General features: G+C 36.0%; 1 protein-coding gene across 1 annotated transcript; it reads left to right on the forward strand.

Annotated features, from left to right (window-relative positions):
* The first annotated feature begins 661 nt into the window (after nt 1–661).
* LOC127096393 (uncharacterized) lies at nt 662–1885 on the forward strand. The gene has a single exon (XM_051034968.1). It carries the CDS (start codon nt 662–664, stop codon nt 1883–1885), a length of 1224 nt encoding a protein of 407 aa, XP_050890925.1.
* The last annotated feature ends 11660 nt before the right edge of the window (nt 1886–13545 follow it).

A 13545-nucleotide genomic window follows, 5' to 3' on the forward strand; every position in this document is an offset into this window, starting at 1 on the left:
AATATGGAGTGGAAGAAGTAATCAAGTTATTGTCTATTTTCCTAAAATAAAGTTCCCCCATTATGGTAAATCATCACCTTGTTTTGGAAATACCATCTATTCCATCTTCACACGCTACCCCCATAAAATCATTACCTACTCCAACTCTTCCATCGTCCTTTTTCTTTTCCACAAACCTCTGCTAGGGAAACATTACTTTTTTCCAGAAAAACTCCAAAATGTCACAACATCAAGATACTTCTGCTTCAAAAATTACTAAGTCTACTCCAAACGTTAGTGCTCCTCCCATGGGCGTCCCTGATGATGAGATTCTGGATATTGCTCATCTCTCTGTTATTCCTGGCGCGGACATTGATTTCAACCAACCCATCTCCATTGATGCCTCCGCTTTTGCATGTTCCAATCAATGTAATCCCTCTAGTATTCCTTCTAGTTCAACTCCTGCCACTAACTCTAAGGAAGGAACACACTATACTAATCATGTTATAAGAGACCTAGTCACTAGAATTCTTAATTAAGACCACCCTGTGAAGGGAGTTTCTCCTCCCCTTTCTCAAATGTACCCCTCTCCTGAGGTTGAACAACATAGTGGTAAGGATGACAATTCTTCCAGTTCTACAAGGACTTGGCGGCTGAAGGGTTGTGCTCTCTAGGGCAGACCATGTCTGAAAAAGAGAAATATGTGGCTTCTCACACTGCTAATGCTTCCCACTCTGAGAAGCATGATGATGCAAATGTTGTGATTGATCTAGAGGATGGTAGCTTTGATGATCAAGAGGAAATCTTGATCCATCACATGAAGCCAAGTGTGGTTAAACGCATGAAGACTCACAAAGGAAAATATGTGGCTGAACTTATGTCAGCTAGAAAAGCCAAGAAGACTGCTGGTATTGGTCCCTCCAAACCATGGAGCAAGGTTGAAGTAAAGAAGAGGAAGGTTAAAGATGATTCTGAGCCTGTAGAGGATGTTGAGGAAGATGTCCCTGACATCTTGCCTGCAAAGAAAACTACTGTTAGGAAGTCTCCTGTTAAAGTTCCTGTTGTTCATTTGGATAAAATCTCTTTCCATCTTGAGGATGGAACAGCTAAGTGGAAATTTGTGATTCAGAGAAGGGTAGCTGTGGAAAGGAAGTTGGGAAAACATGTTGTTGATGTCAAGGAGGTCATGAACCTGATAAAAGTTGATGGGTTGTTAAAGGCTGTTGTCGGGTTCTCTCAATGCTACGAAGGTTTAGTCAAGGAATTTATTGTTAACATTCCTGAGGATATTTCTGATAAGAACAACAATGAGTTCTACAAGGTGTATCTGAGGGGTAAGTGTATAACATTTTCTCCTACTATTATTAATAATTTTATAAGCAGAGATAATGAGGGTGCAGGAGAACTAGAAGTTATAGACAATCAGGTCTGTCGGGAGATTACAGCTAGGCAGGTGAAAGTTTGGCCTGTTAAAAAGCATCTTCCTGCTGAGAAGTTGACTGTCAAGTATGCTATCCTGCATAAAATAGGAGCTCCTAATTGGGTCCCTACTAACCATATCTCCACCATTGCAAATACCCTTGGGAGGTTTATTTTTGCTGTTGGAACAAAAGTGAAATTTGACTATGGTAGATTTATGTTTGAACAAATCATCAAGCATGCAACTACTAATGCAGTTAAGCTGCCAATTGCTTTTCCCTCTATGATTTATGGAATTATATTGAATCAACATCCTGGTATTATGTGCTCTAATGACTTACCTAGTAGAAGAAAACCTACTATGTCTGTGCACTACAAACTGTTTGAAGGAAGTCATGTCGAGGATATTATCCTGACATCAGCCATGAAGAGGTCCACCTCAAAAGTTGGAGCAATTCCTGAGCTTAAGGAGACATTAGCATGTTGAGGGTGAAAAGGGGGAGAAGTAGTTGTAGATGTAGTTGTCGTTATTGTTGTTGCTCTGTTTGTCCGATACAGGGGGAGCATTCTGGTGTTTGTTTATTTTGCACAGGGGGAGAAGTCTATGGGGTTTGTGTGTGTGAAGCAGTGTGGTTGTTGCTGGTTATGGACTGGTTTAAGGGGGATCTGTTGTGTTATGGGATGTTGCATGGACTTGAGGGAGAGTACTAGCTCTTGTGTGTTTACTAGTTGTTATTTTTGCTAGTAATGTGTGTATGTTTACTTTTGCTGCTGAACTGATAATTTGATTGATTTCTTTTGAACGTGTAATCTGTTGTTACTTTTTGCTAGTAAGGGGGAGTTTGTTTGTTCTATGTATTGGCAATAATTTTGGTAAAACTTAAGTGTTATCACAAGAAGTCACGCTTGTTGTCTTGACATGTGATATCAGCTTTCTGCAGGTTGTTTGATATCGTTGTGCAGGATTTATTCAAGATGTCAGACCCGATGTTACGACATGTGCATACAAAACATTCAGTCTGAATGTTATGTATTTTGTTATTGCGCTTTTCATGCAAGTCTTTGTGTGCTTATATGTGGTGATTGCATGCGTTATTCCAGGAGTAATTCTATTTAAAGCCAAAATATTTTGTTTCCCAAAGAGGAATGATTTGTTACTAATTCCTAGGGAATACACGTTAAATAGAATTAGGGTTTCATGTTGCCCAGGCCCATTCAGAAAGCTTCTATTTAAAGACCATGTGAACCCTGTGTCATTGTACAGAAAATACGAATGTTGAAATGAGTGAGTATTAGGGTTTTAGCATAATGTACATTTGTGAATTGTGAGCCATTCATTCATCTTGTTGATGTGTGAATTGGACTGAGTTTTGAGTTGTAATTTGTCCACTCTAAGCTTTGAAGTACAAGTGTATTTGTTTACTTGATTGAAGCTTTTATGCAAGATCAAGTGTGTGTCCTTGAAGTGTGTCTTCTTTCTTTGTGGTATTTGTTCTAGTGTCACTGTTGTGATTGGGGGGGGGGGGGGGGGGGGGGGGGGGGGTGAGTAGGGTCTCATATCTAAGAGTTCTTAGATAGAAGTCACACGGGTAGAGATTAGGTGAAAATACTGTAACTTGAAGTTGTTTACTGAGAGTCTTTGAACTAATTCTGTTTAGTGGATCTCCTTCCTGGCTTGGTAGCCCCCAGACGTAGGTGTGTTTGCACCGAACTAGGTTAACAATTCCCTGTGTCGTTTTTCAATTGTTTAATGATTTTTATTCTGTTTATATTTCATCTGTTGTTCAGATATTAGTATCGTGACATTACCTTCGACATCTCATATCTGATACCAGAATTTCAGATATTAATAATATACCCAAGTGAATCATTGACTTGATGATTGTCCTAATACTTGGACTTTCAATCATGACAGTAATCTCGCTCCTCCTTATGTTTTCTCATCTTAGGTTGAACACTCCTTAATTTAATAAACTTGAGCATGTCTTATCGAAGATAACCTACATCATTAATTAACAATATTGTTTCAGACGCATTTTGGATAGAAAACATTATAATAAGCAATACATTTTTACCAATTAAAAGAACACTAAACGTTAACATATTTAGTAACACGTTCTATTTTCCTTGTTACAAGGTCAGGACATATAGAAGTGTTACAAGTATTATGTGTTGAGCTTCCACGAACGAGATCCCATACACTCTTCATAGTTCCAAGACATTTATCCTGCAAGATTAACGACTAATTCTAGGTACCCAATCTTCATTGGGTCCTTAATGATTAGTGAAACCTTGGTTGCATTTAGGAAACCATTGACGAGTTGCGTTGGGGACCTTTTGTGTTGACCTGTCTCCTTTTCTTTCATGATCTTAGGACACTCTGACCTAATGTGACCTTCTTTGCCATAATTATAGCATGTACTTCTACCCTTACTTTTCTTCTTCTCATCTTCCTTTAAGAAATTCGACAACCTTTTGGATTTTCTATGATCCTTCTTTTCGGAGTACTTATTTACTTGTTTCCACATATATTTATTGTCCCTTTTGATGAACAACCCCGTATCTTCTTCATCGGAGTCTTCGTATTCTTTAGTTTGATAATCACTAAGCTCATTCATTGAGGACTTTAAACTAGAAATCTTTAGAGCAATGGACTTCTTCTCTTCCACCTTGTCTTTACCTTTCTCTTTATTCATCTTCTTTTCATACTCTTTTCATGTTTTTCCAAGCAAGTGAGTTCTTTCTCATGTTCTTCCAATTTTCCAAATAAGGTAGTAAGACCAAGTGCTTTAAGATCATTCACATCTTTAATCGCAGTGACCTTGGGTTGTCATTCCTTATTAAGACATCTTAAAACCTTGTTAGTAGCAATAACACTGGGGATAATATTACCAAGAGCATTCAATCTATTAAAAAGATGTGTAAATCTCATTTACATGTTGGCAATAGTTTCACCAAGGGATTATACATGAGTCATTTCCATAGTTGAGATATAATTCTCCTATCTCCATAGTATTGATGATAATTATTTTCCATCTGTGAGAGCTAGTGGAAAACTTGTTAATCCTTATCCAAGTTGGAGCCCTTCTCATGATGATGCAAAGCTCTCATAATTGTGGGTGAATAGTTGAGTATCCTCCTTAAAATGACAAAATGTCTTTTCCATAAAAATTGAATCAAAACAAACTCCTTTTGTTATTTTTACCACGAACTACGATGTTTTGATCCTCCATTGCACTTTATTGGTACGTAGGCATAAGACTTCAAAAGTCTTGGCAAACAAAAAAGTAATGAAAAATGCTTCTTTTCCCATCTCTCCATTCTTTTAACAAACAACACCTTTTTCAAACCAAAATGTACGTATTTTAAAAGAGGTTCCCATGGAGTACCATGGATGTTTAGGGTGCTAATACCTTCCCTTTGTATAACTAAACCCTATACCCTTGTTCTATTTTATTAGTTTTATTTTAAAACTTCTTCGGGTTTTTTTTGTACTTGTTCCTTTTCCTTTGGAAACAATAAAAGCGTGGTGGCAACTCTTTCTTTGTGAGTTAAGTTAATCAATAACTTAATATCAAAAGTTGTACCGCTACAGTTCCCAATTTGTTTCACCTATTCTATTCGACATTGCATACTTCACACTAAGATTTCCAAAATAAATTAAGCTCTTATTTGGCCATTGTTGGACTTGATTAACTGTGATTTCTCTAGCAATCTTGTCCAGAGAGGGTACAAGATCAAATTTAGCAGTCTTGCTTCTACCTAGATAAGAATTTTGAAGACTTCAATTGAGAACTTCACACAACATCCTCTAATATAAAATTTCCAAAATTCTTTACTCACTTTCTTAATACAATCACATGAAAAATTAACAATAAATTCCTCGACAAGCTTCTCGTAACAAGGTCTAATGTTTGTCATGGTTTTCAACAACCCAACTTCCTTTAGAAGATCCTATATTTCTGGACATTCAAGAGTATCCTTAATCATATATTTTTTTTCAAAAGAAACACTTCTTTGGAACACAAACTTCCACTTATTTACACTTTCTTCATAGTGGAAAGACGCATTGTCTAAAGGAGAAACATGAGTATTCATAAGGACCTTTTTTCCTCCAATCTTGTTTGTGGAATTGGGCACAATGTCTAGGACATCTACTTCAACATCTGTTTCTGAGTCACATGATACCAAAAGTTTCATTTTAAGAGATTTCCTTTTAGAAGCATTATCTTTAACCTTTTTCTATTTAGGAGTCTTTTTTTCTGAAATTCAGTGTTCCTCTTGGAGGTTTTGTGATAAACCTTTTTCCTATTCTCTATTACTTCATCATCTAAAGTTCTAACCATTCTTTTCCTAATAGGTTCTTCATCAACCTCACCCACCTCTTTATCATTCACTTAAGAGGCTTTGTCTTGAGGTTTGGTCAAAGTTTAATGAAGCTCTTCATTAAGTGGAAAATATGTATGTGATCATTCTCATTTGTTTCAACATTCCTTTCCTCTTCTCTCTTGTCTTTTTCCCAAGGAGAATCCTTATTACTCACTTTTTTATTGAACTCATTATTTTCATAAGATGTCCCACTGAGAACTTTAACCTCCACATTTTAATGTTTATCATTAAGGACATCATCACCAGAACCTTAAGAGGATACATAGTTATCATTGATAATGTCATCAAATAATTTATCAAAGACAGGTGTATCAACAAGGTGGTCATCAATCAGAATAGGATTATCATTATTTTTTGATTTTTTCAATGGCTTATCAGTGGATTCAGATAGTTCACCATCACGTACAAAGGTGGGGTCAACCTGGGAGAAAACATAAGTTGGATTAAATACTTTATCATTTGGTTCAACATGTGAATCAAAATGTTATTCAACATGTGGTTCTACATGAGGCTCTTCAATAAAATTTTCAGCATGTCCAATACCTTTCTTAGTGGATTGGGGACATAATTCGTATCTCTATCAAAAGTTCTAAATGCTCAAGAGGTTTTGTTTCAAAGTTACTAACCTTTCAGAAGTTTTCTTCTTCACGCTAGCACTCTTTGATTCCTCTGTTGAAATGTCATCTAGAATAATCAACTTCATAGGTTTTGGGTTTAAGTACTGTCGCACCTCGAAAAATGGGAATATGACCTAAGCGAAGCGCAAATCACACGCTCGCATGATGGACTAAACAGAGTCGCCACCGAACTTTATTTATTCCTAAAAAGGAAAGGGGAAATATCGATAAAACCCAAGAAAGAACGATAATGATTATGGTCGTCGCAACCAAATCAGGGTTCGGGAGTCGATTACGCAAGGGGAAGGTATTAGCACCCCTCACGTCCGTTGTACTCAACGGGAACCATTAGGTTAATTGTGCGTGTTAATGTTAGTTGAAATGTTAGGCTTTAACTTATTAAGTGGGAAAGAAAGAATAGAAGAGAGGAGAATGTTTTTGGATTTTTGACGAAGGACTAAACCTAAGTTTTTTATTAGTGAGCCTGACAAGATTTACAAATCCTGCTCCTACGTATCTCAACAGAGAAATCAAGGCTTACGTAGTTCTGGGTAGAAAAATGTTTGTTTGTTGGTCGATTTTAGCGAAAGCTACTTTGTGTCAAATCGACGAAAACATTGTTGGACTACCCAAAATAGGTGGAAAAACATTGCCTTGCATGTTTTGAAACAAAGTACCTTTCGTTTGTGAAAAGGTTTAAGAGTCAATCGCACGGCGGCGAGAAAAGGAATTGATTGGTTTGATGTGTTTTGAATAATGGCGAGAACTTGGATGAGCGAGATATCCATCTCGAATCCTAGTCTCAGGAGTGCGTGGTATCCACCACGTTCCATTTCCATCTTATTTGCAAAAAATGTTTAATAAGAATTAAGTGTTTTTGAGGTTTGATTGAGAAAGGGTTTGAAGAAACCACATTGAAAATTTTGTACGATGGCGAGAGCTAAGATAGGCGAGGCATCCACCTCGAATCTTAATCCCAGGAGTGCGTGGTATCCACCACGTTCCATTTCCATCTTTATTAAAAAGTGTTTAGATAGGAATTAAGTATTTTGAGTTTTGTTATGAAAATGACTTGACATTGGATCAAGCATTTGATGAGCGATTGAGAAATATTTGAATGAGTGTTTGAGAGAAAAACAAAATAGATAAATTTGGATGATGGCGAGAGCTAAGATAGGCGAGGCATCCACCTCGAACCTTAATCCCAGGAGTGCGTGGTATCCACCACGTTCCATTTCCATCTTTATTGAAAAGGTCTTGAATATGAATTAATATTTTTGAGTTTTTATTATGAAAAATGGCTTGACGTTGGATCAAGCATTTGATGAAGGTTTGAAAGAAATGGAATAGAATGGGAGGAAGAAAAGGATTTGGTTTGTTTATTGAGAAAATACTCGACGTTGGCTCGAGTCATATTTTTTATCTTTTGGAAATGGTTGATTTTATTCTTGTGTTAGTAGCTAACTAAACAGTCAAAAAAATAAAGAAATAAAAAGCAGTAAAATTATTACATGCCAGGGGAGTGGGGGTACATTTTTTATGAATGGGGATGGTTCATGGCAATCAAAGAATAAGAATATATGCCTCAATCATCATACAAGTGGGCAACAGTTATCAATCAAATCAGATAAGTAAACAAGTATATAATCAAATCAAAGAATCAAAGAATGAAATAATCGAGCACTAAACAAGGCATGGTAAGTATGAACATGTTAAACAATAAAGCAATAGTAAGCATGGATGAAAGAAACAAGTATAACAGATAACAGATGAACCAGACAGATCAAAAGGTGCACAAAAAGGGTCCACTGAAATGATTAAATCAAGAAATGAGGTAAGGATCAAATAAAATCAAGATAAAAGGCCTCTAATACATGGCCTATGAGATGAACAAGAGAGGATCAAAAGATCTCTTCAATTGCCATAAGCAATCCCTAAGTCAAACATCAATCATAAAGAAGTCAACTGAAAATTCAAGTCAACTTAAATAATATCAAATAAATAGTAAATTAATCAAGAAAATTATGAAAAATTAAACTAAGTAAGGTGGGGTCAGGACATCATCATCCCCCAAAGAGATTTCAAAAATAATGAAAATTAGTGCATGAATTAATTGAAATAAAACAAAGGTCAAACCAAAAGTCAACCAACAGGACTAGGTTAAAAATAAATCAAGAATAAATCAAAAATGTGAAATAAAAATCCAAGCAAAAGTCAAGTTGAGCATGGGATAGTGACCAACCTTCATCCCAAAAATCAAAGGCTGAAAATAATTTTAAGTTATAAAAATAAAATCAATAAAAAAATGTATGCTAAATTGAACCACTTGGAATGAATAATTAAAATAAAATATTAACATTAAATAAATTCGAAAATAAAAATTAAATAAAATTAAATAAGGCATTAAGAAAAATGGAAAATATTTTTGGGTAATTTTATGGACAAAGAAAATATTTTAAAGAATTAAAATAAAAACAGAAAATAAATTAGGAAAATAAAATAACATGAAAAGGGGAGGTGCATTATTATTTTGATTGAACAGGAAAATTAAAGGGCGCTGATGGGCCAAAAAACGTGGGGTGCTAAAAGTAACAGGCGAAGGCCCATGGTCCAACCAATTATTTAAATCCAGCGTGACACATTAAATGAACGTTTTATTAAAATAAACTATGTAAACATGACATCAATTGGTCACATATGTTTAAGTGACTAAAAGACAAAAGCAAATAAATGGGCTGGATTAAAAGATGCGCGCTCGATCCAGCGGTCCTCAAGACGACACGTGGTTGTCTTCCTCATGGGACCTAAAACCCTAGTGCCATGCAAACAGAAACGCGAAAATGCAGTGGTTTTCTTCAATCTTCAACACAAAAATGCGCATGCCATAGTGCACCAAACAATACGAAATAAATCCCAAATATCAAGTATGAACTGTGAAGAGTAACGTGGTGACTTGTTTTAGGTTAAATGATAGCTTAATCATGGAGAAATATTGTCAACAAGACGTCCACATGGCCACGGATATGAGTAAAAATCAAAAACACAAATCAACAAAATGACAATGCCTCATGCTGAGGGCTTTAGAAACAAGCATATGCATATGGTTAACATGGAAATCAGCATGAAGCAAGCATGGTAATGGCATGAAGCAAGCATGGTATATCAATACATGGCCATGGAAGAGGTGTAAGAAAGTTACCTAGTGGAAGTTAGGTCCACTGCCTCTTGATTATGGAGAAAATGGAAGAAGATGATGCTTCCTTCTTGGTGCTTCAAAGCTTCAACTTGAGACCTTGATGAGAAATGAAAACAAATCTCTAATGCTCCTGCCTTGCTTTGCTCGAAAAAAACACAGCCTCCCTTCAGATTTAGGGTTTATGTCTCTTAAATATGTGGGTCAAATAATCTTAATGGGCTCAGAATAATGTGATTTGGCCATGAGCAAAAATGAAGCAAAGTGAGGTGTAGAAAGAGGGCATGTGAAATGTTGTTATTTTAGGCAAAACTTAATTGAATGAAATAAAGGTGCATGGCCAAATGAGGAAACAAACATGGGTTGGATTTATGCAGCATAGAGTGGTTGGTTTGGTTTGGCAAGAAAACAGTCCAAAGGGGTGACTTTGAGGCCATGTAACTTGATGATCAAGTCACAAATGATAAAATAATGCAAACAGTAGCAAGACCTCATGGAGCATAACATGTTTCATGTTGAGCATGAGTGGAAATGATGAGTGGAATAAGGTGAAAAATGGTCTCAAAATCATGTCACACCAATTGCAAAATGGTTGGGCAAGTTTAGCCTAAAATCTGCCTAGAAAATCAAGTCATGGTGTCCACTTTAGGTGAATGTATCTCTCAAACCATGGATTCAAATGAGATGATTCCAAAGGGAGGCAAGGTATAATTGTTGTGAAGAAAATAATTTCAAATGATGCCTTATAATGCAAGAAAACTGGCCAATAAGTTTTGACAAACTTGAATTTTTAGACTTAGAAATTTTTCTAAGTGTCCTAAAAATAAGCCTCACTTTGACCAAGCATAACTTTCTCAATTATGATCCAAACGGAGCAAACTTTATATTTATAGAAAGCTTGGAACAAGAGGAACAACTTTCAGGTTGGAGAAATTTTCAAATGGATCTTTTATCTTGATAGAAAATGGGCTTAAAGTGAGTGCAAAAATCATAAAAACTTGCCCTAAATGGAAAGTCAACCAATTCCAAATTAAGTAACTTTTCCAATTCCTGATTAAATGATGAATCCATGATCCAACCTTGATCAAATTTCACATGTAGGCTCCTCTAGGCATGAATTTTGAGATTCCACTCTCAAAAAGTCAGGAGTTGACTTTTCTGGCCCCACAATTGACTTTTCCCAAACTGTCTGATTCCCGATTCCAATGATCAATTGAAACACTTCTGGCTCAAATAAAAAGCTAATTTTTTGTATGTAGACCCTTGTGGACATATGGAAGGCCATGGAAAAGATTTTCACCCAAAGAATCAGAAATAAACTGATTTTATATCAAACCCTAATTTTAGGGCAAAATTGACCGGGAACTGATTGCACTGCTTGCCAATGGATCTTTCTGAGGAAACAAAGAAAATGAATGAAATAATGATATGAATATTAGGGTCAAAATCGGGGTGTGACAGTTTCCCCTACTTAAGTATCTTCAACCAGAGAATATGAAGTAGGACGACCTTCATATGATCATAGGAGAAGATATTTAAATACTAAGAAAACCCTGATTTTAATCCTGAAATGAAAATGCTATGATATGATATGCATGGATGCAAGATTCTCTTTTTTTGTAATTTTTATCTGCTAGGGATATGGTGAACCCTTAACAGGAGATGCTACTAGACAGACCAATCTGTGGGGAATGCTGATGGTCCACAAAGAGACAGACAAATGGTAAAAACCAACTCGCTGGGGAAAACAATCCTGCTGGAGAATCTGACACACACTAGAGAGTACTCAAAGTGAAATTCGATGAACGACACTTAGAATACAAGAGATTTCGGTAGTAAGTTCACACATGACTTACTAAACCCGAATAAGAAAAATTTCTACAACAGATTCATACATGACCTGATAACACTGAAACGATCATAGAGAAAGATTCTTTAAAACAGGTTCAGACATGACCTGGTAATAATGGAATAAAAGCTCAACAGCAACGGATTCATACATGACCTAACAATGCTGGGGAATACCAAGAACGGTTCTGACAGCACGTTCAAACATGACTTGGCAACAAATAGAAAAATCAAAAAGAGTGTATCAACAAGTTCATACATGACCTAACAATACTGAAATAATCATAGAGAAAGATTCTTCAAAACAGGTTCAAACATGACCTGGTAATAATGGAATAAAAGCTCAACAACAACGGGTTCATACATGACCTAAGAATATTAGAAAACCAAGGTATTTTTACTCAACAGGTTCATATGTAACCTCAACATTTGGATATTCAAAGAAGTTTCACTCACAGGTTCAGACATGACCTGACGATTCTGGAGAAAGTCAAAGAATTTATTAACAGGTTCAGACGTGACCTGACAAACCAGAAAACACAAAGGAAACTTCAACCATAGGTTCATACATGACCTGGAAATACTGAAGAACATACATATCAAGTTTCATCAATAGGTTCATACATGACCTGACACTTTAGAATACATCTGACAATTCTGGAGATTTCTCACAAGAAATATATCCAATCAAAGATTTTGGAGATTCCTAATAGGGAATTTATGCAAAATAAAGATAAACGGGAGTCTTCTTATAAGTAGATCATCCACGCAAAAGGCTACGATGATTCTTTACAAAGAAATCAAACAAAACCAACACCATTGGAGTTTTCTAACACGGAAAACCTCCAAGCTTCTAGGAATTCCTCAAGATGATGAGTCATACATGACTTTCACGGAACCATCAGGAAAGACAGGGTAATCAAACTCTTTGTACGTGCCAACAACAATTGGACTTTTAACCGTAAGTAATGGATTACAACCAACTTTTAACGGATTTTGCCAACAACAATTGGACTTTGAGCATAAGCAATGGATGACAACTAGCTTTTAACAGGTAGGCGCCAATAACAATTGGACTTTGATTGTAAGCAATGGATTACAACCAACTTTTAACAGGTAGGTGCCAACAACAATTGGACTTGACCAAAGGAAATAGTAAAATATTCATTATCACACTAGAGTTTCCCAGCAACAACTGGACTTGAAATAAATCCCAAGGACTATGGGATTTTTTTCAAAAAGAGATACTAGTAACCACTGGATTTTTGAGGATAATGCCAGTAATGACTGAAATTTGGAGATGCCAATGACGATTTGAACTTCTGAAACGAAACTAGTGACAACTGGTCTTTGGGTCAAGAGATAACAATCAATAACGGGACCGAAGGGGCCACACACATGAGTACAAAGTGCATTTTGAACCATGCATGATTTAATTTTTGTTTTATGCATGATATATGCATGATCATGATATGCAATGCTGACAATAGGCAGACTGGGAGTTTGTATGGACTGTTTATAGAGATTCTGATTCCTCAACACCAATAACCCAAACCCGTACAAGTAATAGGCGTACTCAGAGGGGAATCTATTAAGATTGACAATTAAAAATAACCAAAGGTCCACCCTTCCAGAGGATTAATAAGTTGTATTCCATGGAGATTTTTGTTGGTGATCCAGGAATATTTATGCAATCTTGAGACTTTCGGAAAAACAAATGATTTTCTCTTGATTTTCACATATATCAAAGTAATTTTGTTCCTTTCACTAAATTTCAAATTCTTTTCAAGTTTCAAAATTTCATTATTAACAAATAAATGACACATTGCATAACAAAGAAAAACATAAAAGAACATAATTAACAATGATTGATAGGAAAAACTTGTATTTCATTCAAGAATGGTAGCACACAAATGGCGTAGCTCCATGGAATGTTACAATATTAAAAATGGCAATAAGGAAAGGTTTACATTGAATTCAGTGGCCACTAATATCCCTAATAGATATCATTCCCCAAAACCTTGCTTCTAAGGGGAGTAACTGGATTGATCTTCCACCTCGGATTCTTCTGTCTCAATCAGTAACAACTGATGCAGTTCA

The sequence above is a fragment of the Lathyrus oleraceus genome, chromosome 6, assembly GCF_024323335.1.
Source record: "Lathyrus oleraceus cultivar Zhongwan6 chromosome 6, CAAS_Psat_ZW6_1.0, whole genome shotgun sequence".
In the NCBI taxonomy this organism is placed as follows: domain Eukaryota; kingdom Viridiplantae; phylum Streptophyta; class Magnoliopsida; order Fabales; family Fabaceae; genus Lathyrus; species Lathyrus oleraceus.